Source organism: Zalophus californianus, chromosome 10, assembly GCF_009762305.2.
Source record: "Zalophus californianus isolate mZalCal1 chromosome 10, mZalCal1.pri.v2, whole genome shotgun sequence".
In the NCBI taxonomy this organism is placed as follows: Eukaryota; Metazoa; Chordata; class Mammalia; order Carnivora; family Otariidae; genus Zalophus; species Zalophus californianus.
This window is the reverse complement of record NC_045604.1, coordinates 81,859,461-81,886,308: the sequence shown is the minus strand read 5'-3', so window position 1 is coordinate 81,886,308 and position 26,848 is coordinate 81,859,461. Positions and strand designations below refer to the sequence as shown.

The window sequence follows — 26,848 nt, the reverse complement described above, 5'->3', positions numbered from 1 at the left end:
CGGCCATTCTGACAGGCACATATAGATTTTGTCTACTATAAACAGTGCTACAGTGAATATTCTTATGTATATATCCTTGGTGATTAGATGTGAGTGTATCCATTAGATACATTCTTAGAACTAGAATTGGTGGGTCGTAGGGTGTGAAAGGTTGATTAGATATTGCCAAAAAGCCTTCCGAGAAGGTGGGGCCAATATACACACATACCAGCTGGGAATGGTAATGCCTGTTTCCCCACATCCTCACCAACACAGTGTTATTACGTGATTGCTGTGTGAGTTGTTGGTGAGGACTTGAAGTAAAGCGTTAGAGCCATGCCTATCACACAGAGTGCTAAAGGATGTTATTGTATGATTACCACGATTAATCAATCAATCACATTATTATTTGCCTCTCTCTCTCTCTCTCTTAGTTCCTCATCAATATATCCAGGAGTGCTTTTCTCTGAGGAGCTCAAACATTTTACCTATGGAATTTGGTTAATCCTTATAAATCTCTTCAGATGTTGGTCAGGAATTCAGGCTCTGTGGGTTTTACAGAATAAGGAAGTGGGACAGAATAGGGCCTTTCCAAGTTTACAGAACAGATCTGTGTTCCACAAGGTCAAAATTAATCTACTTTGGAATGGGAATGGACTCCTCTAGGTTACAATGGCTTTCAAACTTTCTTTTCACTGCTACCCACTTTGAGAAATACACCAAGAATCAGGACACACATTCATACCCAAAACAGAAGTTCCCCTCCAAACCCCAGTACTTGTTTTCTATTTGTTCCATCCCATTTCATTGAAAATACGTTCATTGGGAGCCACTGATAAATAGAGTTCAAAACCTACTATGGGTTAAGACTAGCAGTTTAAAGGGCACTGTTCTAGCATCTAGGTCACAGGTGTTGGTCTTCCTGGCAATGGAAGGAATCACCGAACTGGATTCCTGATTGGAAGCACAGAATCTCACACTCAGCTTTGGTTAGATTATTCCCATGTTCTTTCTTCTTCATTTCCTTGGGATGGTAGAGTTTATTCGTTCCTCAATTATTCACAAATAGCTTTTGGACTCCTTAGGTGCACTACCCATTATTAAGTGCCATTAGACTACCCATTATTAAGAGGCCTGCCTGGATTCAAATCTCGCTTCCACCATCTGTTGATGATCTTGGTTAAGCCTCATCAGTCATCAAAGACTCAGTTTCCTCCTCTGTAACATGGGAGACATAATAGAGAAATCAATGAGCCAGTGTCACTTGACAGCGTCAAGGTGTGATCCCCAGAACAGCAGCTCCAGCATCCCTGGAGAACTTGTTAGAAATGTAGTTCTCGGATCGCACCCTGGATGGACTAAATCGGAAACCCCAGCGGTGGGGCTCCGCGATCTGTTTTAACAAGTCTTCCAGGCACGCTCAAGTTTGAGAACCACAGGCTTAATAAATGGTAACCATTGACAATTAGTCCCTGAGGCTGCAGAGATGAGCAGTGGGCAGATCATGGAAGGATTAATAAGCTAAAGTTCAGCACTAACTTGACGGCAGCACCCACAGGTGAGGGCTCTAACCTGTTTCAGTCCCGGTTCCTCCCCCCTCCTCCCTCAGCACCTAGAGAGCTCGCTGATTGGTGAGGTCCCTCCGGACAGTCACCACCCACCCAACCCGGGAGAGCGAAAACTGAAAGGGGCGGGACCGAGCACCGCGAGAGAGGCACGCCTATTGGCTATAGACCACGCCGCATAGCGGGGCGGAGTTGCGCGTGCGCAAGGCGAGGCGCGCCCCTGACGGCGGTTGAAAAATGGCGACTGTCGCCGAGCTGAAGGCTGGTGAGTGCGAGTGGGAAGTTTTCCGGGTGAGAGGCGTTTGGCCTTCCGCCTGTGAAAAGGATGCAACGAAAGGAGGGCGCGCGGAACACAGAACCAGCCTTTTTCGGGGTCGTTCTGAGGCGTCAGGGCTTGCAGAGCGTCCGGCTGGTGTGGCGGCCGCTTCGCCGGGGCCCTGGGTGAGGGAAGCGGTCGCACAGGGGCAGTTTTGGAAGCAGCTGTGAGCTGGAAGAGGAGCTGCAGGACCCGCAGGGTCCTGAGAGGTCTATAGTCCTGCACTTTGGGCCTCTGGCGCATTTGTCGGACCCCGCTCGAGCCGAGGCTTTGGACCGCAGCTTTCGTTTGGGACTGATGATTACTGTACCCACATCCATTATTGGGGTTAGGTGCAACCCCTAAACCATTTGCTTACTTGTTTTACGGAATCCTTGTAACCTGTAGGGTAGGTCCCGATCTCCATTGGGAAAACCTGGAGGTAGAAAAGTTTTCCTGGCTTGGCCATTCTCCTGTGTTTTTCACTCAGCTCCACAAAAGGTGCGAGTCAGACGGGTAACGCTTGTGCCCGGTGGTTTTGACGGAGATATCCAGGCAAATAATAGTGTTCATAGTTGCAAGTGAGCCTTAAATGTCAGACACTGCCCAGCCCCTGTGTCACCTAATAGTCTGTGTGACAACTTTATGCCTCATTTCATAGATTGGGAAATTGAGATGCAGAGAGGTGAAATAGCTCGCCCAAAGTAACTTAGCTAGAAGGAGGCAGTGCGTGAGAACCTGGATATGCTGCCCCTGAACCCCGGGTCTTAATCGCAGGGTGATACTGCTACCTGCTTAATGAAACCAGTTCCAGTTTTCAGGGACCTTGCACTCTAAATCAGTAATTCTTAAAGATCTGACAGAGAAGGGTTGAATCCCTTTGAGAATAGGATTCAGTAAACATTGATACAAATGTGTATTTGGGGCACTGGGCTGATGATGAACAGTCATAAAAAAGGCATGCCTTTATCCACAAGAACAGACTTTCAGGTGAATCTGAGCACCCTCCCTGCATGAAATACAGAATACATGTAATACTGCATCAGCCTCAGAGGATTTAAAGATACTTTGGGATATTAGGCCAGGTTAAGAACTTCTTTCTGAAGAAATTATTAGGTATTTTTTTTTCTTTTTTACGGTACAGATTTTTAAGCATAATTAAAGGAAGGGCAAAATGGTATGGAACCTGAAAAGAAAATAGAACTGGGGATTAGGAATGTCCTACGCAGATGTATCCCTTTGTTTTTTCTGCATTTCCCAGTTCTGAATATGCCTTGTGTTCAGAGAAAATGTATTTCCCGCTCAATTATCCTACATTGTATGGGCTTTTACCCCCCTACACACACCTTGGGATAATTGGGGAGGGGTGGAGGGAGAAAGAGAATCTTGAGTTAGCTCCATGCCCACTCTGGAGCCTAGTGCTGAGCCAAAATCAGGAGTCAGTCCTTAACCCACAGAGCCATCCAGGTGCCCCTGGGGTTTTACCTTATTAAAACATTTTCACATTTTTCCACCTCACTTGGTTCTGCCTTTAAGAGGTAGAACTCATTATGTTGGAGAGGGCAGCTGAGGCGTGAGCTGGTGATGAGAAAGGATAGGCTTCCTAACTCCAGCTTCATTAATTCTCACTTCTCTGCTGAGTTTGAGGCTGTGCTGTGTGCTAATTCAGAGTATTTGGGACAGGATCCTGGCCAGGGAAACAAATCTCTTCCATCTAATTTCCAAAGATGGAGTTAGAGAACCGGGGTTTGGTTATGATCCCAAGAATATGATAAGGCTGGACCTTCCTTTTATGGGCCTGTTACAAAGTCTGATTGGGTGATAACGGTACTTGCATACCCGCCAAAAAGGTTGAGGGGATGATTTAAAAACAAGGGGCGAGAAAGGTTAAAGTTTAGTCTACACTGTGTCTCTGTAATCATATCACCCAGGTTTTTGTTGGTGTATCTTAAAGCTTAAAGGGATTTTATGTTTATGCCTACATGGATAAGCTCCTTGGGCTCCATTTATTAATTTTTCTTTATTTTGGTGTAGTTATTTGGTGCCTTTGGCAGGGCACAGTACAGTATTAAACTATGTTTATTATACCAATAGTATTCAGCACTGTATTATAATGCTCCCAGGTAGCATTTATTGAGCTCTTACTATGTTCTAGGCGCTGTGGGTGAGATGTGTTGATTGTCTGGGTTATTTAGCCACTAGGGACAATGTGAAAAAAGAGGTTCCAGACCACTGCAAGGAATGATGCCAATTCAGCTCTGTGCCCCTCAGTGTCCATACTGGTATTTATGGCTAAATCTCATTATCACAACCGATATTGTAATAGGACCTTTGCTCATCAAGAACAAGTTAGATTACATTCAGCATATATATCCCTGATTCTTTAAGATGGCAATGATATAGCTACGTGTTAGATTTCTGTCTAGGCTTACAATTTCAAAATCCTGATTTTTTTTTAGGAAGTTAACTCATAAGTGTCTTTAAAAAAACAAAACCCAAAGAAGCACCTTTTTGTTCAGAATGGGCCATTCCCCAAGGGTTATCTGGGTATCAGGTTTTTATCAAAAGACAACAAATTCCTTCCTTTTATGGGATGTACTTGTTATCTTTAACCATCTTTCTAGACCAGAGGTTTTTAGTGACACAGACCTGTCTGCAGTGATAAATGCTCTTGAAAATATAGGAGACAGGGGAAATTTCAGGCCGCAGTAAGCCAAGGATAATTCTGCGCTCCCTTTTCCTCCCTCCCTGAAGATGCATACCAGACTATAGCTTCCCACGATGATGATGCTGGAAAGAGAAACTTGAATTTGCTTAAATATATTAAAACAGCAAATCATTGCAACTTGAGAACTTTATTTTTTATTACAAACATGATGCCAATCGGATAACTTCCATTCAGCACATTGTTTAGATCAAAACAATGGCTACTAGGCCATTTACCTTTTAAACAGTTTTCTTCAAAGTATGCCTAAGAATGACCAAATTTAATCTGTAATTGAAGCATTAATGTTTTATGTTTAACAGTTTTAAAGGACACGTTGGAGAAAAGGGGAGTATTAGGGCATTTAAAAGCAAGGATCCGAGCTGAAGTTTTCAATGCCCTAGATGATGAAAGCGAACCCCGACCATCATTGTCTCATGAAAACCTTCTAATTAATGAACTAATTCGGGAGTATCTGGAATTCAACAAATATAAGTACACAGCATCTGTCCTCATATCAGGTAAGAGGTTATTACTACTTGCCTGAAACAAAATCTGCTTTTTCCCTTCCCTCACTCCTCAGAAAATATTTGGGCTGAAAATCTAATTCCATTACCACACGGTGTCATCCAGGTGACGGGGACATAAAAATCTCCTGGGCTTTTTCCATAGCTTGAATACGTTCTCATGGGGCTTATTGTACTGTAGGGGAAAATAAATACCTAAACACTTAAACTAGGTGCATACTTTGAAAAGTCATCTGTGTTTCCTGATACTAAATAAAAAGTTGTTTACATTTTGTTTGCTGACAGCCTTTTTCTGTGTAGATGCTTTAAAAATACAGTTTCAGAGGCTCAGTCAGTTAAGCATACGACTCTTGATCTCAGCTCAGGTCTTGATCTCAGGGCCTCAGGTTTGAGCCCCGAGTTGGGCTCTGCGCTTGGCCCGGAACCCACTTAAAAAGGATTGGGAAGGTAAACTCCAAACTCACTATAATGATAGAAGGGAGAGAAGTGGTGTTGGGGGGAGGAGGTGGGCCGTTAAAGAGATATTTATCTCATATTTTATTTCTGAAGAAAGTAAGTAAGTAACTGAAAAGAATGCACATTAATCAGGATAGACTTTCCTCTGGGCTTGGGGGAGAAATGAGATTGGAAGGATTGCTTTGTTTAAGGTTTAATCTGAGCTTTAAGACTATTTCATGCCTCATCAAAAAAAAAGAGACCATGAAGTAGATTTTGGAAGAGAGAATGAATTCTTGGTGATGTTGGAACTTTTCCATTTAATAGATTTTTTTAAATTAACATTCTATATCTTGTATTTAATGTTAAGCACATACCTTAACTGAATAAGACTGGTGAGTTTTAGTGGTTTAAGGATCTTCAGAATCAGCCTCCACTTTCCTCAGTCTGTTGTAGATGGCTATATAATACTATTAACACTCAGAAAAGAAGAAAATTATGAAAATATAATGAATTAAGTCTTGGACCTGGGCTTCCCTAGAATGAAATGTAGTCACAATAGTCAAATTTCATGTTAAGTGTCTTGGCTTTTTTAAAAAACTGAGGTATAATTAACAATGCAATATACCTTTTTTAGTGTACAGTTCTATGGATTTTGCCAAATGCATACAGTTGTGTAACTACCACCTCAGTTACAATCACTACAGAGAATATTTTTATCACCTCAAAACATTCTCTGTGCCCTGTTTTAGTCAACTTCTTCACCTACCCCAACCCCTAACAACCACTGATCTGTTTTTTTCTGTACCTGTCATTTGCCTTTTCCAGAATGTCATATAAATGAGCCTATTCAGGATGTAGCCTTTTGAGTCTGTTTCCTTTCACTTAGCATAATGCATTTCACATTCAGCTGTGTTGGTTCCCCCCCCCCCCCCCCCCCGCCCCGAATATCAGCATTCCTTTGTATTGCTATGCCAATTTATCTATTATCATTTGAAGGCCAGTTGTGTATATTTTTTGGCAATTATCAATCAAGCTACCATAAACATTCACCACAAGTTTTTGTGTGAATGTAAGCTTTCACTTCTCTTGGGTAAAGAACTAAGAGTGGGATTTTAGGTTATGTGTGCTAATAAGTACATGCTTACCTTTTTAAGAAATGGCTCAACTGTTTTCCAAAGTGGTTGTACCATTTTGCTCTCCTACTAGCAAAGCAAAGGATGAGAGTATACAGTTGCCCTTTATCCTTGCCAGCACTTGATATTTGGGTTAATTTTACTTATAGAGTTATTGCCACCAAATGGATATTGTTACTGTCCTGTGTTTAATTTGTAGGCTTCTTCAAAAAAAGACTTCTGAAGTCCAGTATGCAGGAACATATGTTCCCAAGCAAAAATTGGGGGATTTAAAAAATGAATTTATGTTAAGCTCTGTTAAGTTACACATAAAATGATATTTTGAAAATCATAAAGTCACATACAGTTGGATCTGCCTTGGTATGTGCCATCATCACTCTTCCAAAATCTGAAAAGTCTGTATAACTGGTAAGTGGTTCTTACCAAAATCAGATGTGCTTTTTAGGTGAATAAAGACTCATGATTTTTCCTCTAGAATCTGGTCAACCTGTAGTTCCATTGGACAGACAGTTTCTCATCCGTGAACTAAATGCATTTGAAGAATCAAAGGATAATACAATGTAAGAAGTTTTTTTAAGTAAAGTTTTTTAAAAATAAAAACTTACAAGTAAGTTTTTGGATATTGTATTGGAATTGTAATCACATAGTGGTTTTATTTCATTTTAATTAAGCAGGTATTTATTTGGTTCGAGTATGCGTCTGACTCTGCACCAAATCCTAGGTGTGTAGCAATAAACAGGACAAGGCCTCTGCTCTCTGGAGCTAAAATTCCTGTGGTTTCAGAGAACTGAGCATCTGTCTCACTAAGGGTCACTCTTCTTGGCTTCTTGATGCATCCCTTTTTTTTCTTCTGAGGCTTTAATCTATCAGTTGTTTTCTTCCTCATGATGAACTCTTCCTTCTGATTGTTTCCTTCACTTCAACTTAGGAATATACTCAGATCTCCAAAAAAAACCAGTGAACTTGTTTTTACCACCGAACTTAGTGAAAACCAACCATCTACATTCATTTTGTTACTCTCCCCTCTTTTGCCTTCTTTGCATATTAAATTCTTCCTTCACCATTTATACTGAAACTATGCTTTTGAAAAGAAGGGTGACCACTTTCTAGTAGTTTCTTAGTTCTATTCCTACCTTGAAGTTGCTTAAACTTTTTCCAGAGGATCCCTGAATGGCAAAAAAAAAAAAAAAATGTACCTAGGACACTCAAAGCAGGGCCTCCCCTTCCCCCCCCCGGGCAAGAAATTTCTTTGAAGTCTTGAGCGTTTTCCCTTTCTAAAAATTTCTTGAATTTTTTTCTTTCTGCTTCATGGTATAATTGTTTTACCATAAAAATGTTATAACTGATACAGCAATTACATTGAACTCTCCCACAAATCTTTGTACAATTAATGTTCCAGGATCATATGCCACTTTTATCCTGTACTTTGTCCCAAGTCCCCGGCACCAAGAGTGGTTGTATATCTGTATTTCCAATTTGAGAAGCTCAGTTTTACTTGAGTTTCTGTAGCATTTTGTAATAGTGACTATTCTCCCTTAAAACATTTTTTGTCATTTGTCTTTTATGAACCTTTACTGTCTAGGTTTTTCTATCCGTAATAGTGTTCTCAGTTTCTTCATTGGCTCCTTTAGGGTTCCTTTAAATCATGAGCACTCTCCAAGTTTTGTCCTTAACAAAACTTTTCTTCCTGTCCCCTTACCCGCTTTTCTAAGTATGCCTGAGTCTTTAACGATGCCTCCATGCTGGTGACTCTACTTTAAATCTGACAGATCCTCTGAATTACGGACGCACATTTCTGCTGGCATCTCAAACTCAGTGTGTCCAAAAATTAAATGTGTTATTTTCACCTCCTTAAACCCCCCTTGTAGGTTCCTCATATAGCCATTTGGGTCTTAAACTCAGAGTCCATGTACAGTTGTGGCTCCTTCCCTCTCTCTGCCCGCCACTCTGCGGGCTCCGTGACTTCTGCCTCTGCACTGTTCAGAAGCCATCTGTCTGCTTTTCTGTCTCTAGTCACTTTCTTTCCCAACTTACCTTCATACCGCCAACAGCGGGCTTTCTAAAAGACAATTACTGCTTTGTTTGAAACATTTCCATTGTAGGGCTGCCTGGGCTGGTTAGTCGGTTAAGACTCGGACTCTTAATGTCAGCTCAGGTCTTGAGTTCAAGGCCCATGTTGGGCTCCACATCCATAAAAACAACAAAACAAAACATCTCCATTGTGAAGTTTTCAGATTTTAAAAAATAATATGGATTGTATATTTGAAATTTGCTAAGAGAGTAGAACTTAAATGTTTTCTCACCCATGAAAGTAACACAAAGTAAATGGGTGAGGTGATGGGTATGTTACTTAACTCGATGAGGGGAATCCCTTCGCAGTGTGTGTGTGTGTGTGTGTGTGTGTGTGTGTGTGTGTGTATCAAATCATGTTGTACACTTTAAATACCTTACAATTTTATTTCTCAATTACACCTCAATAAAGCTGGGGGGAAAGAAGTAATACAGCAAGTAAAGCAAATACTAGATACACGTGGCAGTGTGAACATAATGTGCCTCTCCATAAATACATTATTTTTCAGGAAAACAAGAATTTTCACACAAAGTAGGATAAAGTCTAGAATAGCCTTAGTTAGGTCAAGCCGTGACACCAAATGAGTTTGTGCCAAATTTATAAAGAAAACTAGTTTTCAGAGTTTTTGTGTTTCACCATTGCAAATAAGGTTATGGTAAGGCTGAACTTAAAAAAAAATTTTTTTTAACTTTTATTTAAAAAAAATCTTAACATCCATGAATTTGTGGATTAAATATGCAAGCTTTAAATTTTCTAATAACATTTAAAAATGTCTGAATCTTAAAAATTTTAAATCTTAAAACTTCATTGATGTTAATTTAAGAACAAAATTGTTCAAACTTGAAAAGCTTGAACCAGGGCACCTGGGTGGCTCAGTTGGTTAAGAGACGGCTCAGGTCATGATCCCGGAGTCCCGGGATCGAGTCCCACATCGGGCTCCCTGCTCAGCAGGGAGTCTGCTTCTCCCTCTGACCCTACACCCTCTTGGGCTCGCTCTCTCTCAAATAAGTAAATAAAATCTTTAAAAACAAAATCTTGAACCAGTTAGCTCTTTGGGAAACATGGGTTTAAAATTAAACAAAAGATGGATCTTACATTCCTGGATCTAAGAGTTACAATAAAAGATATATTGCTTTCCTAAGAGTTGAGGCACCTTAAATAGAGAAACTTACTTTCCTGCTCTTGTCATGGTCTGAAGAAGTTGGTATGCAAGCAGTTAATTACTGCTGCATAACTGAGCACCCCAGGATTTGGTGGCTTGAAACAACAATCATTTATTATCTGTGGTTGGTCAGGAATCTATGGGCAGTTCTGGTGCTCAGCAGAGAGCTGGAGATTCCAGCTACAATGGAGCCAGGGAGGTCCTCATCTGAAGGGCTTCCCTGGGGCTGCAGGATCCCCTTCTGTGTGGCTCGCTCACATGGCCGCTTGCAACAGGCCCCCATTCCTTCCATGGCTACCTTTCCCTTGGACAACTCGAGTGTCCTCATGACGTGGCAGCTGACTTCCCCCAGAGAGAGTGGCCAGAGAGAAGGCACGGAGGCAGCCATGGTACACAGTGCTTTATGACCTAGTCTTGGAAGTTGCACAGTGCTGTCACTTAATACCTTACTTGGTCCATAGAAGTGACTTGAGCCCACACTCCAGGGGAGGGCAGTTAGGCTCCACCTTTTTTTTTTTTTTTAAACATCTTTTTTTTTTTTAATTTTATTTATTTATTTCAGAGAGAGAGAGAATGAGAGAGAGAAAGCACGAGAGGGAAGAGGGTCAGAGGGAGAAGCAGACTCCCCGCCAAGCAGGGAGCCCGATGTGGGACTCGATCCCGGGACTCCAGGATCATGACCTGAGCCGAAGGCAGTCGCTTAACCAACTGAGCCACCCAGGCGCCCCTAGGCTCCACCTTTTGAAGGGAAAGGAATATCATACTTTAAACTATCACATTAGCTAATAAATAGATAGCTCAAAAAATCAGTGAAATAGTATTTTCAATGATGAGATTAGAAACGAAGAAAACATTTTTTTTTAAGATTTTATTTATTTATTTGAGAGAGAGAGAGAATGAGAGATAGAGAGCACGAGAGGGAAGAGGGTCAGAGAGAGAAGCAGACTCCCCGCTGAGCAGGGAGCCCAATGCGGGACTCGATCCCGGGACTCCAGGATCATGACCTGAGCTGAAGGCAGTCGCTTAACCAACTGAGCCACCCAGGCGCCCCGAAGAAAACATTTCTGTTGGACCTCTCTTCATTGTCAGCAAGTAGCTTCCCTTTGTGCTGGGATACTAATAGAAATCACCAGGCAGATTATTGTCATGAAAAGAGTATGGGACTTGGAATTCAAGTAGAAAGTTTGTTTACTTACAGAGGAGTCTCCAGCAAATCTTCCCTGAGCTGTGGTGGGATGATGATTAGGACATTCACAAGGAGAGGATAAAATGGAGAGAGGTTTGGGGCGCCTGGGTGGCTCAGTTGTTAAACATCTGCCTTCGGCTCAGGTCATGATCCCAGGGTCCTGGAATCGAGCCCCACATCGGGCTCCCTGCTCCACGGGAAGCCTGCTTCTCCCTCTCCCTCTCCCCCTGCTTGTGTTCCCTCTCTCGCTGTGTCTCTCTCTGTCAAATAAATAAGTAAAATCTTAAAAAAAAAAAAAAAAAAAGAGGTTAGAGTGTTTTGTAAACTGTAAAAATAGCCTTTTTTTAACCTGCCCTCCCTCCCTAAAAATAGCTTATTAAATGTTAATTCTTACTCAACTCCTGAATAGCTAACATTTATATACCATTTAATATGTGCCAGGCACAGTTCTAAACACTTGATATTTATTAACTCATTTAGTCCACAGCAACCCTAGGAGGTAAGGGCTACACTTACCTTCATTTATAGAGGAAGAAACATATATCAGGGTGGGGACATTAAGAATCTTGTTGAGGTCAAGTGGTGAAGCCAGGATTTGAACCCAGGCAGTCTGGCTTTCAAGCCGTATGACCTTCTTTAGGTAAGGATTTATTCACCCAGTAAGTGTTTACTGAATACCTACTATATATCAGACAGTGCTAGGCACTGGGAAATCTCAACTGGACTTGAAAGGCGGAATTCCTGTGTATTGATGGATGGACCTTGTATTTCAGTTTAGATGATGTTTAAGTTGTTAACATGGGTTCTCTGGGTTTTTAAATTGTCTTTCGAGTTAAATGGTACTCTTCGATTTAGAAAAGCATGAATAGTTTGCAATTTGGATAGTAACTGTGCATCTTCTTTCTTTTAAGTCTGGAGAATTACCTGGCCCTTTTGGTGGCAGAGACTGCCTTAAAGAAGAGAGATTTTAAGCTTTTCCTCTATCTGCAATTTTAATTGATTTTGCTTTTCTTCCTGCTACAGACCTCTTTTATATGGAATTTTAGCTCATTTCTTGCATGGAACTAAGGATGACCTCCAAAATCCATTTCTGAGACGGTCTTCACTTCAGCCTCCAAACCCAAATCTTGGCGAACAACCTAGCAGAAGAAAGCAAAGGGGTATGAATTTCCTGGGATTCACCATTTAGCTGTCAACAAGTATTTTTTCTTCGTTTTTTTTAATTTTTTTTAAAGATTTTATTTTTAAAAATAAAAGTCACAACCCGAAGGGCAAGAGTCACGTGCTCCACTGACTGAGCCAGCCAGGTGCTCCGAGTATTTTTTTCTTCTTAAATATTTTTCTCTCAGGTCACTTGGGTGGCTCAGTCGGTTAAGTGAGTGCGTTTGGCTCAGATCATGATCTCAGGGTGCTGGGATTGAGCCCCATGTGGGTCTCTCTGCTCAGCTGGGAGCCTGCTTCTCCCTCTGCCTCTGTTTGCTTCTCCCCCTGCTTGTGCTCTCTCTCAAATAAATTCTTTAAAAAAAAAAATTTTTTTTTCTCTCAGGAATAGTTTTTCCAGAGCTTTTGAGTCACAGTTTAATTCTACTTACATCTAATATAGTTTGAGTCTGTGTTACTTATCCTCCAAAAAACAAAATGGTTTTTGGAAAGAGAATCTTGAGGGGATGGGGGAATGACTGGACAAAATTCTTAGATATTGTTTCTATGCCAAAGTATGGAAAAACCTGATTTTCACATAGATTTGTATTCTTTGGGACAGCTTAGATCATTGGCATACTCGGTAAAGAGATTTTTATCAAATCATCACTTTTTTCCCCCCCAAGACTGAAGAAAGGCAAGATTGCTGAATACAGATAGAGAAGTCACAGGTGTCTATATTCTTTGCATTTTTTGGATACTGTTGGTGGAAGACTGATAGTTACCTACAGATAACATATTCCTAGGAGAATAGCCCCTATTTCTTTCAGAATGTTCACTCTTTAAATGAGCTTTCAGTTGCTGTGATCACATCAGCAATAGGATCTCAATTTGATAATCTGAACTGAATGGTTTATAGCTCCTTCTTTCCAACCTTGGTAGAGTTGATCCCTTTCTAAGGACAGTCAGAGGTGGGGCTCAGGCAGCAGATAACCAGAACAAATCTAAATCTTGAATGTTGAAATAAACTTCTAGGAAACATCTAAAATACAAATTGTCTTTCGTAGTTTTCATAAACTGCTATGAGCAGTATTGATTCCGTTAAATATTTGCTGTGTCTCCTAAGATCTGAAAACGAAGTATTTGTGAAGCAAGGTTACTTCTTTTGTGGGTTATTTCTGTTTTTGCTAAGAGTTACTCATCTGTGTATCTTAGAACGCTGAGCTAATGGACCATTGAAAAAGAAATCACCCCCACCTCCTTACCTTACAGTTGAGAAAACCAGTACTGAGAGGTTAAGTGACTCCTCTAAAGCCTACAGCTGATCATTTTTAGCAGAATCAGCATCTGCAAGTGCCATTCCTGTACACTTTTACACTTAAAGAATGTGAAGAAGTTTTCCTAGTTCCCTTTTCAGGGCTTGATAAGGAACTGTCATTAGTGGCTACTATTTGACAAGTACTTTAAAAGCAAAACAAAACACACAAGTAGACAAATCTCTAAGCATTCATATAATACAACATAAAATCCTCTTGAATCTCTTCCCCCTTGTCTCTCCCTAACTCCCCAATCTCCCTCCCTTCCGTGGAAGGTCCCTATTAGCAGCTTGGGGGGAGTCTCCGTCCGGACTCATTTCTGTGCATGTAAATTTATATGTACTGCTATTCGACATGTTATCCTGACATGTGCTTTGTTTTCCCTTGTCTTGTCAATATGTGTAGATCTACTTCGACCTCATTCTTAACTTTGTGTAGTATTGCATAGTATTGCTAATCATCCCTTACTGATGAACTTTTATGTTTTTAAGTTTACCGTATTGCAATATAGAATTACTTCTTTGTCCACATAAGTATTTCTCTTATGTGGATGCCTAGAAGTACAGTTGCTGGTTCAAAGCATACGCATATAAAAAAATGTAGTAGATATTGTCTAATTCCCCTCCAAAAAGGCTTTACCTACCAAGAATATATGCTAATACCAGTTTCTCTATTTAATTGCCACCAGGGGATATTGTACACGTGGACACCTGGTAACACAGCAAACCAATGACATGGGTAGTTTCAGTCCCATAAGCAAAAATAACTTCTTGAGAAATCACTTTTCTGGCTTACAAACCTTTTATTTTTATTTATTTATTTTCAGGTGTACAATATAGCAATTCAGCACCTCCATACAACACCCCAGTGCTCATCACAAGTGCCCTCCTTAATCCCTATCGCCTGGTAATCCATTAGTGTGTTCTCTAGAGTTAAGAGTGTTTTTTTGGTTTGTCTTTTTCTTCCTTTGTTCATTTGTTTTGTTTCTTAAATTCCCCATATGAGTGACGTCATTGGTGTTTGTCTTTCTCTGACTTATTTCTCTTGGCATGATACTCTCTAGCTCCATCCATGTCATTGCATGGCTTGTAAGCTTTTTATAATCCATCTCATTCATGGCTAATGACTAATAATCAAGTTACAAGTAACAGAGTATTTCTTAACCCAGTTCTGTTCTTTTTTGAGATGTGGGTAGAATAGCTAGTGGTAGCTTCATACCATGGAGGTGGGAGGGCTGGAGCGTGGGTGTGTGTGTGCATGGGAGAGAGAGAGAGAGAGGGTGTACTAGTTGGTTTGGGGCCTCCAGAGACATCAGAGAATCCAGTTCAAGTCAGTAGAGCTTTGGGTGTGTGTTCTGTGGGAAGTTCCCTGGCAGGCTCAGAGGTGAGGAGGACGGCTGAACTAATAGAAGAACCGGGATTTTGCAAACTGTTTTTCTTGACCATCAAAACTTTTCTTGATAATGGTGAACTCTTTGTGCAATGATTTGCGAAGAATTGGTAGCCACAAATGGCATTTTGTCCCAGTAACACACATCAGCATTTACTTTCAGCATCTTTCTCAGTCCTAGCTTACTGTTTGATAGAAACATGTTTTGTGTTGACAACATGGAAAGGTTATGAAAATAGTAAAATATTATGTTACAGTACCTGATCTCTACAGAAGCTCATCTAACTGAGATAGAACACACTAAGATGAAATTGTCATGTGTGTGAACATGAGTCTAAAGCATGCCAACACCAAAGCACTTTTATCACAGCTCCCAAAGAGCTGGAAAAAATGAACGGTTGTAGACACACTTGCCTCCGGGATGGTAACCAGTTCATTAGGGCTGCTGAGGTCAGTGCTTGAGAGACTGCAGGCAAAGTAGGTTCTAGCTATAAGTAAAAGACCAGATATTTTTTAACAGAAGATCATTAGCGGTGTAACTTTATTGCACATCTGTGAAGTGCATGCATCACATACTTCTTAGTAATGCTTTTCTAGAAAACCTAAAATGTCTGTGGCCTTAGGATATTGTTAATTTTGTTCTGTCCAGCAAAGCTGCCTAAAAACGAGGGAGATAGTCCTCCGTGATCCAGACCTGCAGTCTCTAGTCTTTATGAGGACGATCAGCTGCCAGGGACTAGCAGGCCTGGGTTAGAATCAGATTGTCTTTAGAATTAGAAAATCCAGGGTGTGTTTTTGGTGCTAAAATTGCATGTTTCTAACAACTGTCTAAATTTGTATTCTTTTTCTCCTGTCATCAAAATCACAAAAATGGGTTTTTCCAGTGTAAAAGTGTCTAGGGAATATTTTCTGTTTTTCACGGTTTCTCAGAATTTAGTCTTCGCCTTGCATTTTTGTTGCATTTGGATATTAAGTCTCTTCAGGTTCTTTTAATCCAAGGCACTTCTGCCTTCCAGCCCTTTCTCCCCATGACAAAAATTCAACAGAAGTGACAGGACCCCTTCTATTACCAGAGCACAGAGGGTGGTCACAGGGGCTCTGGGCTCTTCTGAACTCTCACGGAGCTTTATTGTTGTGTCTTCGGCTGAAAAACATTTTCTACAACTTCTTGGATATTTTCTGATGTGGGTAGGAAAATGTAAACTCTGCTAGTTTTTTCTTGCCACAAGAGGGTGCTGCTGAGAGGCATGTCTGTTTGAAGGTGGTTTGTTTTTTGTTTTTAGTTGAAGAACTTCGGCATCCCTCAAAATGTTAATTGAATACCCTGTCCTTTCTCTCATTCCATTCCTTACATATCATGTAAGAGAAGTTTGTAACTGCTCCTTACACATGGGTTTACTCCACAGTGCTCTCTGTTCCCTTAAAAACACTTGACAGTGAGTCTTTAGTACTAAATGTTTCTGACTTCAATAATGTTTTTAAAATGGTGAGTTTATTTCATTGTTCTAAGCCATCTAAAGAACTCCTACAATATTAAATACATAACATCCAAAAATATGTGTGGATATGTCTTCACACTGCCTACTTTGACTTGGGATAAGTACTGACATTGGTTTCTGTTCATTTCAGATGACCACCTAAGAACGGAGAAGGGGAATAGTGCTAACATTGAAGAGCCTCTTGTTTCTCAAGCGGTGAAGAGATGACATTTCCATTTGGGGCATCTTTAGTCTTAAAATTGACATATTTATTCTCTCAACATAACCAACATACATCACTAATATTTGTCCTTTGTAGAAATTTGAGTTTCTGCAAAACATTTAGCCCCTCCTGTTTGGCTACAATTGTGAATAAAGGCTAACTCTGTCGTCTAGCTTCCTGGATTTGACTCGAAAGAAAATACATTGTTTTTAGAAAGTATTTGAAAGGTTTTTAAATTTGTGAGAACTGGAAGGATTTTTTAGTACCCCGTTATTCTTGGAAAAAAAAAGAAAATTCAGGTCTTTATAGCCATATGCTCTGCTCTTTAACAAGGCTACAGTAATTAAATTTCCTTCAGGCTGGAATTATGTGGATTTGTAGAAAAATTCATTTACGTTTCTAAAAAACACTTAAAAGAACATTAAAGCCAGAAAAAATTCCTGTGAAGTTTGGTTTTTTGTTTATGATAGCGGTTTTTCAGATAACCGTTTATAATTCAGTTTGAATATCTGAATTTCTATCTAAATTTGAACTTTTAAACTAGGTAACAAGTGGTTTTTCTTTCCTTAGACCGTTTTGGTTTCTACTGGAAGATTTAATTAAAAGGTAGAGGGGGAAATAATTCTTTTAATTTTGCTGTAAGTAAAACAAAGAGTTTATTTTATTATATAAAGAATGTGGAATAAGCATGAAGAGACAGGCTTTAGGAGAAATACCAGAAAGCACCTCTTAAAAGATGGCATTGTTTAACCTCCATGTGGCCTTCAGTTGTGCAATCACAAGGTGAGCTCTAAAAGAGCCAGTCCCTACTTTTCTGGACTCACTGTATGTCAGTTTTTTATTCTTGGGATAGAAAAATGGTAAGAGCTCTTCCTGTGCTATCTCTAAAATGCTATTTTGATATTTACTAAGACATTTTTATAAGTGGAGTCTCCAGACAGATGGCACTGACAGCCGCCATGATAATAGCATGTGATCGGCAGAAGTCAGAAAGTGTATTCGGCAAAACTGCCCAGGCGCCCACATACCGACAGCATTTAACTTGAATGTTTTCCACAGGGCAAGTGAGAAGGGCTGTAGGTGGCAGAATTGGCATTCTCTTCAGAGTGTCGATTCTGTTCTGTCTTTTGAAACTTTTGAGTGTATATTTGGTGTTGGTCAGTGTTCAGTCCTTACAGATGAACGAAGAATTTTTATCTGAATGCAGAAAATTATTAAAGAAATCCCCTTAAGCCATACTTTACAAGTGAGAGGAGTTTGAGAGGCCCTGTTGATGAGCTAGGATTACAGAAGAGGCGTAGAAGTACTATAAGGGCTCATTTCCATTTTTCAAATCAAATCTGTAGTATCTGATAACAATTACAAATTCCACTGTATTGTATGTGGGAATATAAGTATCTGTATTCTTCTCAGAGGACTTGGTTTACATCCAAGGATGTTGGCAGTGGATGCTAAGTTTACCTCAGAAATTACAATCATGCAGGACTAGATTAAGAAGAAATGCTGGAGTTTATAATTTTGGTTACTGCTAAACAGAATTGTCACGTGTAGTCCATAGCGCATTTGTATGCATTATTCTATAACTTGTTTGTACCTAGGCAACTTTTATACTTTCAATGTATTACTTAATAAAAAACAATCAACTCGCCTTTGTGCAAAGGGTGTTCCTGTGACTCTTCTGTCACCAAGAGGTGGGCACCAGGACAGGAAGAATGTTGGAGGTGGTTCCCCAGGCTGGCCTTCAGGATCTCCAGCGGCCTAGTTGTTGGAGGGTATAGTGTGAGGTGGAGGGAGGGGAAATTTCCTCGTGTGTGGGCCCCTGGCATCAGCCACATCACCCTGCAACACTTAGTCTTCATCCAGGAGGCTGATGGTGTCAGTCTCCAGGGGGACAGTATTGTAACCTGGGGGGCCATTTAGGGGTTCGAAAAAGCATATTTACTAGTATGTTTTTCTATTTGCAAAAGAGAAAAACCACCTATTTTCAAAACTCTGAGATTTTTGTGATTTCCTCAAAGGACCTTCGGTTGAAAAATCTGCTCTAGAAATTTTTATACTCAGGATTTTTGAATGGTGTCAATTAATTTATAAGCCAGTTGTTGAAAAAGGTGCACGGGCTGAGACATTTAAAAAAAAACTGAGGGAAAGACAAGACAAATAGAAATACAGAGGACCCATTGAACTATTCGCATACCCCATAAACTACATCAGTACATCATTGCTGGTGGTTTTCATGGGGTTGTTGGGAGAAGTTCTCCTCCAGAAATAGGGAGAAGTTTCAGGAGAAGATTTGGATTTACAGAAAAATAGGATGTGAATTGAGACTGAAGAGGGGTTTAGGAAAAGTGGAAATATAAAACCTGGGCAGTCTAAAAACCCAGCAGGAGCAGAGGTGGTGTTTGAAGATGATAAATTTAGCTTAGCATATATGTTTGCACAGAGTAAACTGATAGCTTTATAATTATGTGCAAGAATGCAATTGTATATGACTCACATGCCTGTATGATTATATAAAATTTGATCTGTTCTTTCAACCTAAAGCCAAGTGTACATGAAGGATTAACATTGTGAGAATATGCCTTTAAAGGCATTTGGGACAATGCTTCCCAGCCACTTGGTATTTGATTTTTGTTAACCATTCTGCAAAGATTGTATGGTCTTTGTTCATTTTTTTTATTTTTAATTTTTTAAAAGATTTCATTTATTCATTGGACAGAGCACAAGCAGGGGGGAGTGGCAGGCAGAGGGAGAAGCAGGCTTCCCACCGAGCAGGGAGTCTGATGCGGGACTCGATACCAGGACCCCGGGATCATGACCTGAGCCGAAGGCAAACGTTTAACTGATTGAGCCACCCATACGCCCCCCCCAAAATATACTTTATTTTTGAGAACAACCTTAGGTTCACAGCAGTTGAGTGTAGTGTACAGAGTTTCTATACACCTCCTATCCACTCCCCCAATTCATGGCACCCCCCCCCCCCAAGGAGTGGCACATTTGTTCCAATGGGTGGACCTACGCGGACACATCATTATCACTCACAGTCCATAGTTTACATCAGGGTTCATATTTGCTGCTGTCCATTCTATGCATTTGAACAAATGTATAATGACAGGTATCCGCCATTGTAGTACCACACAGAGTACTTTCACTGCCCTAAAAAACTTCTGCCCATTCATCCCTCCAGCCCCCCAACCCCTGGCAACGACAGATCTTTTAACTATCTTCTTAGTTTTGCCTTTCCCAGAATGTCATATAGTTGGAATCCTACGGGATGTGGTCTTTTCAGCCTGGCTTCTTTCACTTGGTTAATACGCACCTACGATTCCTCCTTGTCTTTTCGCGGCTTGAGAGCTTGTTTGTTTTTAGCACCAAAGAATATTCCATCACCTCAGTGTACCACAGATTGTGCATTTACCTGCTGAATAGCCGCTTGGTTGCTCCCAAGGTTTGGCAATTATGGATAAAGCTGCTTTAAACATCCCAAGTGCAGGCTTTAGCATGGATGTAAGCTTTTAACTCATTTGGGTAAATCCTGAGGAGTATGATTTGCTGGTTCATATGTTTAGAATATGTTTCGTTTTGTAAGACACTGTAAAACTACTTTTGAGAATTTTAGGACCCTTCCTAATGGAGGGTAGAGAATCTGGTACCAAGACACCAGAGTCGGAAATTGATGAAGGAAAGAGCATTGCCAGTCCGTCTCCCATGCAGTCTTGTCCTGGAGAAGTGTGGAGCCATCATGAGTGAAACAGAAGTGCCTTTGTGCAAGAGATAGAGCTGAGCTGGGCTTGTGGCCAGGAATGATGTCCCTTCATTCACAAGAAGGCACAGCACTGTGCACATCTTGGGCTGGAGGACTTGAATGTTGGTACACTTTTGAATGATTAGATTGTGAAGCACACACAGGAGTGAACCATGCTTGGACCCAATCTTTGATATTATTAAAAACTGGAGGGAATCACATTTTGGAGCTTTTTGAAGCCAAAAGCAAATACAAAGCTATTTGATAAAGAGGGAAAGACTCCAAGAGAGAAATTTCCCCTTTGCCATCTTGTTTCATGAGTTCATGGAAACTCCCATTACACAGCACCTCACAAAGAAGACAAGCCAAGGAAATTTACTGGACAGCTCTCAAAGTAACACTTTTTTAAAAGTATTTTTCCCCCTTGATCTTAAAATAGCTGGCTTTTTGAGCCATGAGAAATAAAACAGGCATTTGACTTCATTATTGTTACAATGCGCTTTTGAAGATTCAAACATCTGAGCTTCTGCGTTGGACAGATATTGAATGAATGACTGTTATGTACACATACTGTCCCTGAGCACTCATAGAATGTACCAGAAAGGTATGAAATACTTTATATAAGGCCCTCACGTGCATCATCATATTTAACAACCCAGTAAAGTAGTTGAGGCAAAGATTCTGTTCATCTGCCCCCCTCCTTGAGAAGAACCAGTCCCAGTTCACTGACTGTCCTGTGGCTTCCGGTCTGGTGCCTTGCAGATCATGTGTAAACCTCCCGTCTACTTAACCTGGACTTGATCAGACATATGGCGTTGGAATTCTTGCTCCAGCACTAGATAGCTATGCTACCTTGGCTTGTTACTTAATTCACCAACCTGGTTTGTCAACAGCAAAATGGGAAGAAAAAAAATCTTTTTTACTACTTCAGGGACGCCTGGGTGGCTCAGTCGGTTAAAGTGGCTGCCTTCGGCCCGGGGTTATGATCCCAGGGTCCTGGGATCAAGTCCCACATCAGGCTCCTTGCTCAGCAGGGAGCCTGCTTCTCCCTCTCTCTCCTTCTGCTTGTGCTCTCTCTGTCAAATAAATAAAATCTTGGAAAAAATAAAGTACCTACTTCATAGGGTTGTTATAAGGAAGAGGAAAGAGAATGCAGTAAAATTCAGTGTTTTTTTATTTATTAATAAAAAAACCCTCCATTTATTAATAATTGCTTATAAGGATTCTTTTTTAAATTTTACGAACAAGTTCTTTAAGGAGTCAAATGCAAAACCCCTTTGAAGTACCAGTGTTAAGTCCTCCAGTCAAGATACCTGCTCTTACTCTGAGGCCAACAAGTTCGATTCTGACAGCCTGCTCTGGGTTCTTTCCAGGACGGGAAGGTGGGGGTCAACTTCACTCTTCCCTTTCCATCACCCTCTGCCCTGCACCCTGTCCGTACCAGCCAACGCAGGGACAATTTCCACTCCTTTTACAGTGCAGACACTAAAAGGCATGTGGAGAAGCAACTTATCCATCATTTTCTGAAGATCTTTACCCCTAGCTGTGCAGTCAGCAGAACTCTGGCCGTTCTTGACTCTGATTTCGGTCCCTCGCGTGTTTTCAGGGGTGAGAAAGGAAGAGAGCCGGACGTTGGAAGCATGAGGAAGTGACCAAGAGGGTCTGAGATGCTGAGCCCTGTGGCGGGGACCCTGCAGGAGGGACAGGCTCTCACTCACCATCACGTGCCCAAGGCCTGTGCCACCCTACTTGGTTTCAAGTTGGTTGAGAATAATAACAGCTACCAGGAAACAGCACAATTATGTTCATTTTGCATGGATCATCTCAAGGGCTGTTTACCAACAGCCAGGTAGGGAAACTGAGTCACGGAGCCTTTAAGGGACTGGTCCATGCTGGAACAGCTAGAAAGTGGCACTGGCCACTAACCTCAGAGACCTGTCTTTAGCCCATAAGCCAATTCACCCTGGGAAGGCATTTCGCTTTAAAATCTCCCTGGAAGTGAATCCTGGCAACGGTGGGCTCCAGTCCCAGCGAGAGCCTGGGCAGATCTCAGCACACCTCTAGGACCTCAGTTTTCTCACCTGCAAAATGGGGGTATTGATACAGCCGCCCCCCCCACCTGATCTGGTTACCAGGGGAGGGGTTGTGGACCAAGGGCACAGAGCCTGGCAGAGGTCTTCCCACCGCCTCTGACCCTCTCCCCAAACCCTCTGGCCGCTGGGAGTAGCTGGAGCCCGCGCGGGCCCGGGGGGCTGTCCCCGCGCGCCGCTGTCGCAGCCACGAGAGGCAGGGCCCCCTCCCCCGCGCCCGCCGCGCCGGGACGCCGCTCGGCACCATATTTAGTCAGGGGGAGCGGGCAGCCCCGGGCTGGTATGCGACGCTGGGAATTCCTGCAGGAAGGAGCCCGCGCCTGCCCTTTTTGGGTTGTCGCCCGCCCTGCGCCCCCAGCCGCGCCCCGGGAGGGAGGACCGGCCCGGGAAGCCGGAGCCCGTGCGGGGCGGGGACCGGGGCGGGGAGCTGGGCGCGCGGGTCACCCCCCCCCCCCCGGCCCCCGCGGCCTGGCGCGGGGCCAGCCCACCGCCTCGGCTTCCTTTTATGGCCTGTGCGCGTGCGGGAGAAGCCGGAGAGCCAGGGAGAGAGCCAGCCAGAGAGATCTGGAGCCAGAGACACCGGGCTCGAGACACAGGGAGATGTGCGGGAGAGACACCGGGCTTGAGACACAGGGAGACTTAGGACAAAGTGAGAGACAGTGATGGACACAGTGACATACAGAGTGACCGCAAGACAAAATGCATGATGGATCTGTGTCAGATATACAGGAGGGATAGACAGACGAACGCGGAGGGAGGAGGGGAGAGAGGTCCTAAGTTTTAAGTGAAGTTTTAAGCAGCTTCTTCATTTGCAAGAATTTCTTGGGCGGGAGAGGAACGGTTGGGAACTTGCAAGGGCGGGATCGCACCCACTTTCTCTTTGGATCCTGACACGCACCTTGCAAATTACATAAAGGTACCCGCCCCAACGCACGCACCCATTTTTCAGCTGCGGACACTGAGGCTCAGAGCAAGGATATGACTTGCCTGAGGTCAGGCAGGCAGCGGAAGGCACAGCCAGGCCTTAAGTCACAGCAGAGGTTTTTTTTTTTTTTTCTTTTTCTTTTCCTTTCTTCTTTTGCTTGGGGGTGGAGGTGGGGATGGCAATTTGGGAAAAATAAAAAGTTCCCTTTCACGAATAATTCCCAGCAGTCAGGGGCTCCTGCCTCGCACTTTGCAAAGTTCAAAAAATCCCCTTTCTCAACCCTTCATGCGGCACGGCTGGCCCCGTGTCCAGCCAGTGGGAGGCGAATAAAATGAAGAGTGGGGCGGGGAGGTGACAATTCAGACCCCCTCACACCGCCACCCCCCGCCCGCCCGTGGGGAGGAAGCGGTTAAAATCCGTGCACTGCACTGACCCAGCGAAGCCATTCTCAAGCATCCCCTCTAGACGCTGGCCGCTTGACCCCTTTCTGTGGGAATCAGAGTCTCGGTAACTGTCCCAGAGCGGAGGAGGGGGGTGACACACTTGCCCCGAAGGCTCCGCAGCCCCCTGCGCTCCCGCCCATTGTGCGCCCCCCCCCCTTCCCGCGCGGCCGCAGGTGCGCCCTAGGGCCCGCACAGACGCTGCGCTTTCAGGGCCCTGCAGGGGGAGCTGCGGAGGGAGCAGCATGGGACCCCCTCCCCCCGCATTGCGCCCCCCCCCCCCCGGGCCGCCTCCCCTTTCCCACCCGCGGGCAGCTCCGGGTCTATAAAGCGAGGCGTCCCGAGCGAACTGGGAGATTTGGACTCCCCTGCCTGGGAGGTGTGCCAGATCTGAGCTCTCCACCCAGTTTCTTCTCCGCTGTCCCCCCAGTTGGGAGATCTGTAAGTAGCGTGGTCCTGGGGTGGGGGTGGGCGCAATTGGGTAGGGGGTTTGACGGTCCCATGGGGCATCCTAAAGGGGCTGGCGAGTCGCGAGATGTTCTGGTTTTCATCCTCTCAAGGACTATGGTGAGGAGGTGGGAATTCACAATTTTCATTTCTCTGCCCCGGCAGCCTAGGTTTTTCCCCAAACCAGCTTCTCCCAAGGCTGTCAATGATGGGTACTTACTAAAGACAGATGCCCGGGCCCACCTCCAGTTACACTAGAATCTCCAGGGGAAAAAAAAAAAAAAAAAAAAAGAGGAGTCCCATACTATTCTTATAAGGCAAATCTGGGAGATGTGATCCCTTAAAATCTCAGAGGACCAACTTCCCTCAGCTTCTAACTTTTATCTTAGGCACAGATAAAGTGCACCTGAACTTCATTGAAAAGTCATTTCCAGTCACAGAGGCGAGCAAAGTAACGCTCCAGGTGTGTTTGGAAGCCTGGCTTAATTCTGCTGATGATGTGTTAAATCAATTACAAACACATGGGCAGATGCTCTGCAGAAAGAGGAGTGTTTTGCATCAGTTTAGAGGATGTGCTTGTTGATATCCCTGCAGAGGTAGGGCTGGTTATGATCCAGTTTATTTCTTACAGCCCAGTTTTCTTCCAGACCGCACCCCCCCGGCCCCCACCCCCCGCCAAAGTGTGAAAAAAAAAAATCTTATGCAGGTTGACCCCAGGGGCTTCAGATACCCAGACAGATGCCTGAGGCTCAATTTGCATCCCTGACCCGCAGGTAGATTAGGTAGGAAGGGGCCGGGCATGCCTGCACAGCAGGTGCTACAAATGTGGCTCTCGTTGCCCAAAGTGGGCAAAGGGAGAAAATGCGTGCCTGTTGCAGTGTTCTCCCTGCACAGAGAGTGGGTGGGGGTTTCACTGCTTGAGGAAAGGCACCATTCGAAGCCATGCTGATCAAGAAGTCAGAGAAAATATTTAGAAGCCCAAGACAGAGAGTGTTCAGTACCAGTATTAAGAACGGATGGACGAAATTGCAAAGTGGCCAGGGTTTGGCAAAGGGAAAGCAGGGCAGACTGTGAGTAAGCCGATGTGCATAGTTGTGTTCTGTTTGGTCTTTCTCGATTGGTTTCCTTTTCTTGAAGATGCTGGACTGAAAGGCATTGGATGGCAGTGTGTAATAGAGGATGTTGAATCTCTGTGGGAGGATGTTTTCCTTCCGAGCTTTTCCAGGGAGATAGCCACCGCTGGTGGGATATGTATGTACCAGGCACTGTAGCAATGTTTGATGTAATTTATCTCATTGAACACCGCAACATCCTCTTAAAAGAGGCATCATGTAAAAAGGCAGCTGTGGCTCAGAGAGGTTCAGTAACTTGCCCAGCGTCACACAGCTGCCAAGTGGTAGAACCCATTCCTGGGTCTGTCTGATGCCAAGGTTATAACCCTGACCCCACCACCTTTTGTCTTTACAAAAACTCTCTTGAGTCAGGTTTCTGGGGGCGACCAGATGCTTCCAGGAAGGCAAGTGTTTATCCTCTTCTCTTTGAAGAAAACAACAAACTGACCTTTTGCGAATTTAAAATAAAATGCATTGTTTGTCCCCCGGTGGTGGGGGTGGTGGGCCGTCGGGGCGGCCATCCCGAGGGTCCAACCCATGAACTAGCCGGGCCCTCCCGCAAGAAGCTTCTGGGGTTTGCCTGGTACCCACCATGTTTTTTTATTTTCACATCTGAAATAGACGTGTTATTCCGTACAAGGTATTTGTTATGGGTTTGTTATCATTACTTTTCTGTCTGGGGGCCGAGATTGAGGCAAACATGCCCATGTATGGTAGCGTTTTCCACGAGGCCATCCCCAGCTTGCTCACAAATTAGCGTTCTATTGCAGCTTTGTTGGTCGTGACTCTGGGGATTTCTTGGCCCTTGTTCTTCCCCTTTGGGAACAAGTTGGGGAGCCTGGAGGAGAAGGCCTTGGGGAGGCAAGTGGGATGACTTTTGCCTGCTCCTTTCTTATTTGGAGGTTTTATTTATTTTTAAAAATTTTTTGACCACTCAGGTTTATTAAGCTACTGCTTTCCAAGGTGGGAATAGAAAACAGAACTTCTGGTTCTGTAAAAAGGTAATTATCTTTGTGAGACCTGTTGCACCAGGGGTTAGTAACTCCAAGGCTTCACAGACCACGAGGAGTCCTTTCCAGTCCGTTGATGAATTTCTGCATCACTCCACAGTCAGGTCCTTGCATTCATGTGCAGGTTCCCCGCTGTCTCCCTCTTCCACCATCCGCCTCCGGCACTTTCTCCTCTGCCTTCCCCCTTCCCAGAGCTCTGGCACCCAGAAGGTTTGGCCAAACCAGCTCATCAGAATCCTGCCTATTCATCAACTGCCGATGACCCGAGTGCCTTCCTCGGCACTTGGCCCTCATTATTGACTAAATCAGTTAGCCAAGTGAAGACCTGTCATCTTAAAGGAAGGGAAGAGCCACAGTTCTGGAGGCTGTGATGTCCAATGTCAAGGCGCTGGCAGATTCCGTCCTTAGTGAGGACCCTCTCCCAGGTTTGAAGAAGGGTGCCTTCTCACTGTGGGCTCACATGGCCTCTCCTGGCA

The 26,848-nt window shown here is 43.2% G+C and overlaps 2 protein-coding genes across 7 annotated transcripts in view; both read left to right on the top strand.

Moving 5' to 3' along the window:
* Positions 1–1,749: 1,749 nt before the first annotated feature.
* CEP20 (centrosomal protein 20) lies at positions 1,750–16,778 on the top strand. 2 transcript variants are annotated; one of them, XM_027613704.1, is made up of 5 exons: positions 1,755–1,809; positions 4,867–5,064; positions 7,117–7,201; positions 12,084–12,220; positions 16,535–16,778. In XM_027613704.1, the coding sequence occupies exons 1-5, from the start codon at positions 1,782–1,784 to the stop codon at positions 16,609–16,611; spliced, it is 525 nt and encodes a 174-aa protein (XP_027469505.1). In that variant the 5' UTR covers positions 1,755–1,781; the 3' UTR covers positions 16,612–16,778. The 2 variants fall into 2 exon arrangements, with proteins under 2 accessions (XP_027469507.1, XP_027469505.1); XM_027613706.1 differs by lacking the exon at positions 12,084–12,220 and having other exon boundaries at positions 1,750–1,809.
* A 7,343-nt stretch (positions 16,779–24,121) lies between these two features.
* Positions 24,122–26,848, top strand: part of MYH11 (myosin heavy chain 11) — a 108,167-nt gene continuing 105,440 nt past the window's right edge. For all 5 annotated transcript variants that reach the window (XM_027614100.2, XM_027614099.2, XM_027614097.2 and 2 more), the window contains exon 1: positions 24,122–24,244. The gene's annotated coding sequence lies outside the window, so the exon portion shown is untranslated. The remainder of the gene's footprint in view (positions 24,245–26,848) is intronic.

Excerpts from the sequence above, each read along its gene's own strand:
- CEP20 (XM_027613704.1), top strand. The coding sequence starts at position 1,782 with ATGGCGACTGTCGCCGAGCTGAAGGCTG. Across the intron at positions 7,202-12,083 it reads GAATCAAAGGATAATACAAT|ACCTCTTTTATATGGAATTT; the intron begins GTAAGAAGTTTT and ends TTCCTGCTACAG. Across the intron at positions 12,221-16,534 it reads TAGCAGAAGAAAGCAAAGGG|ATGACCACCTAAGAACGGAG; the intron begins GTATGAATTTCC and ends TGTTCATTTCAG.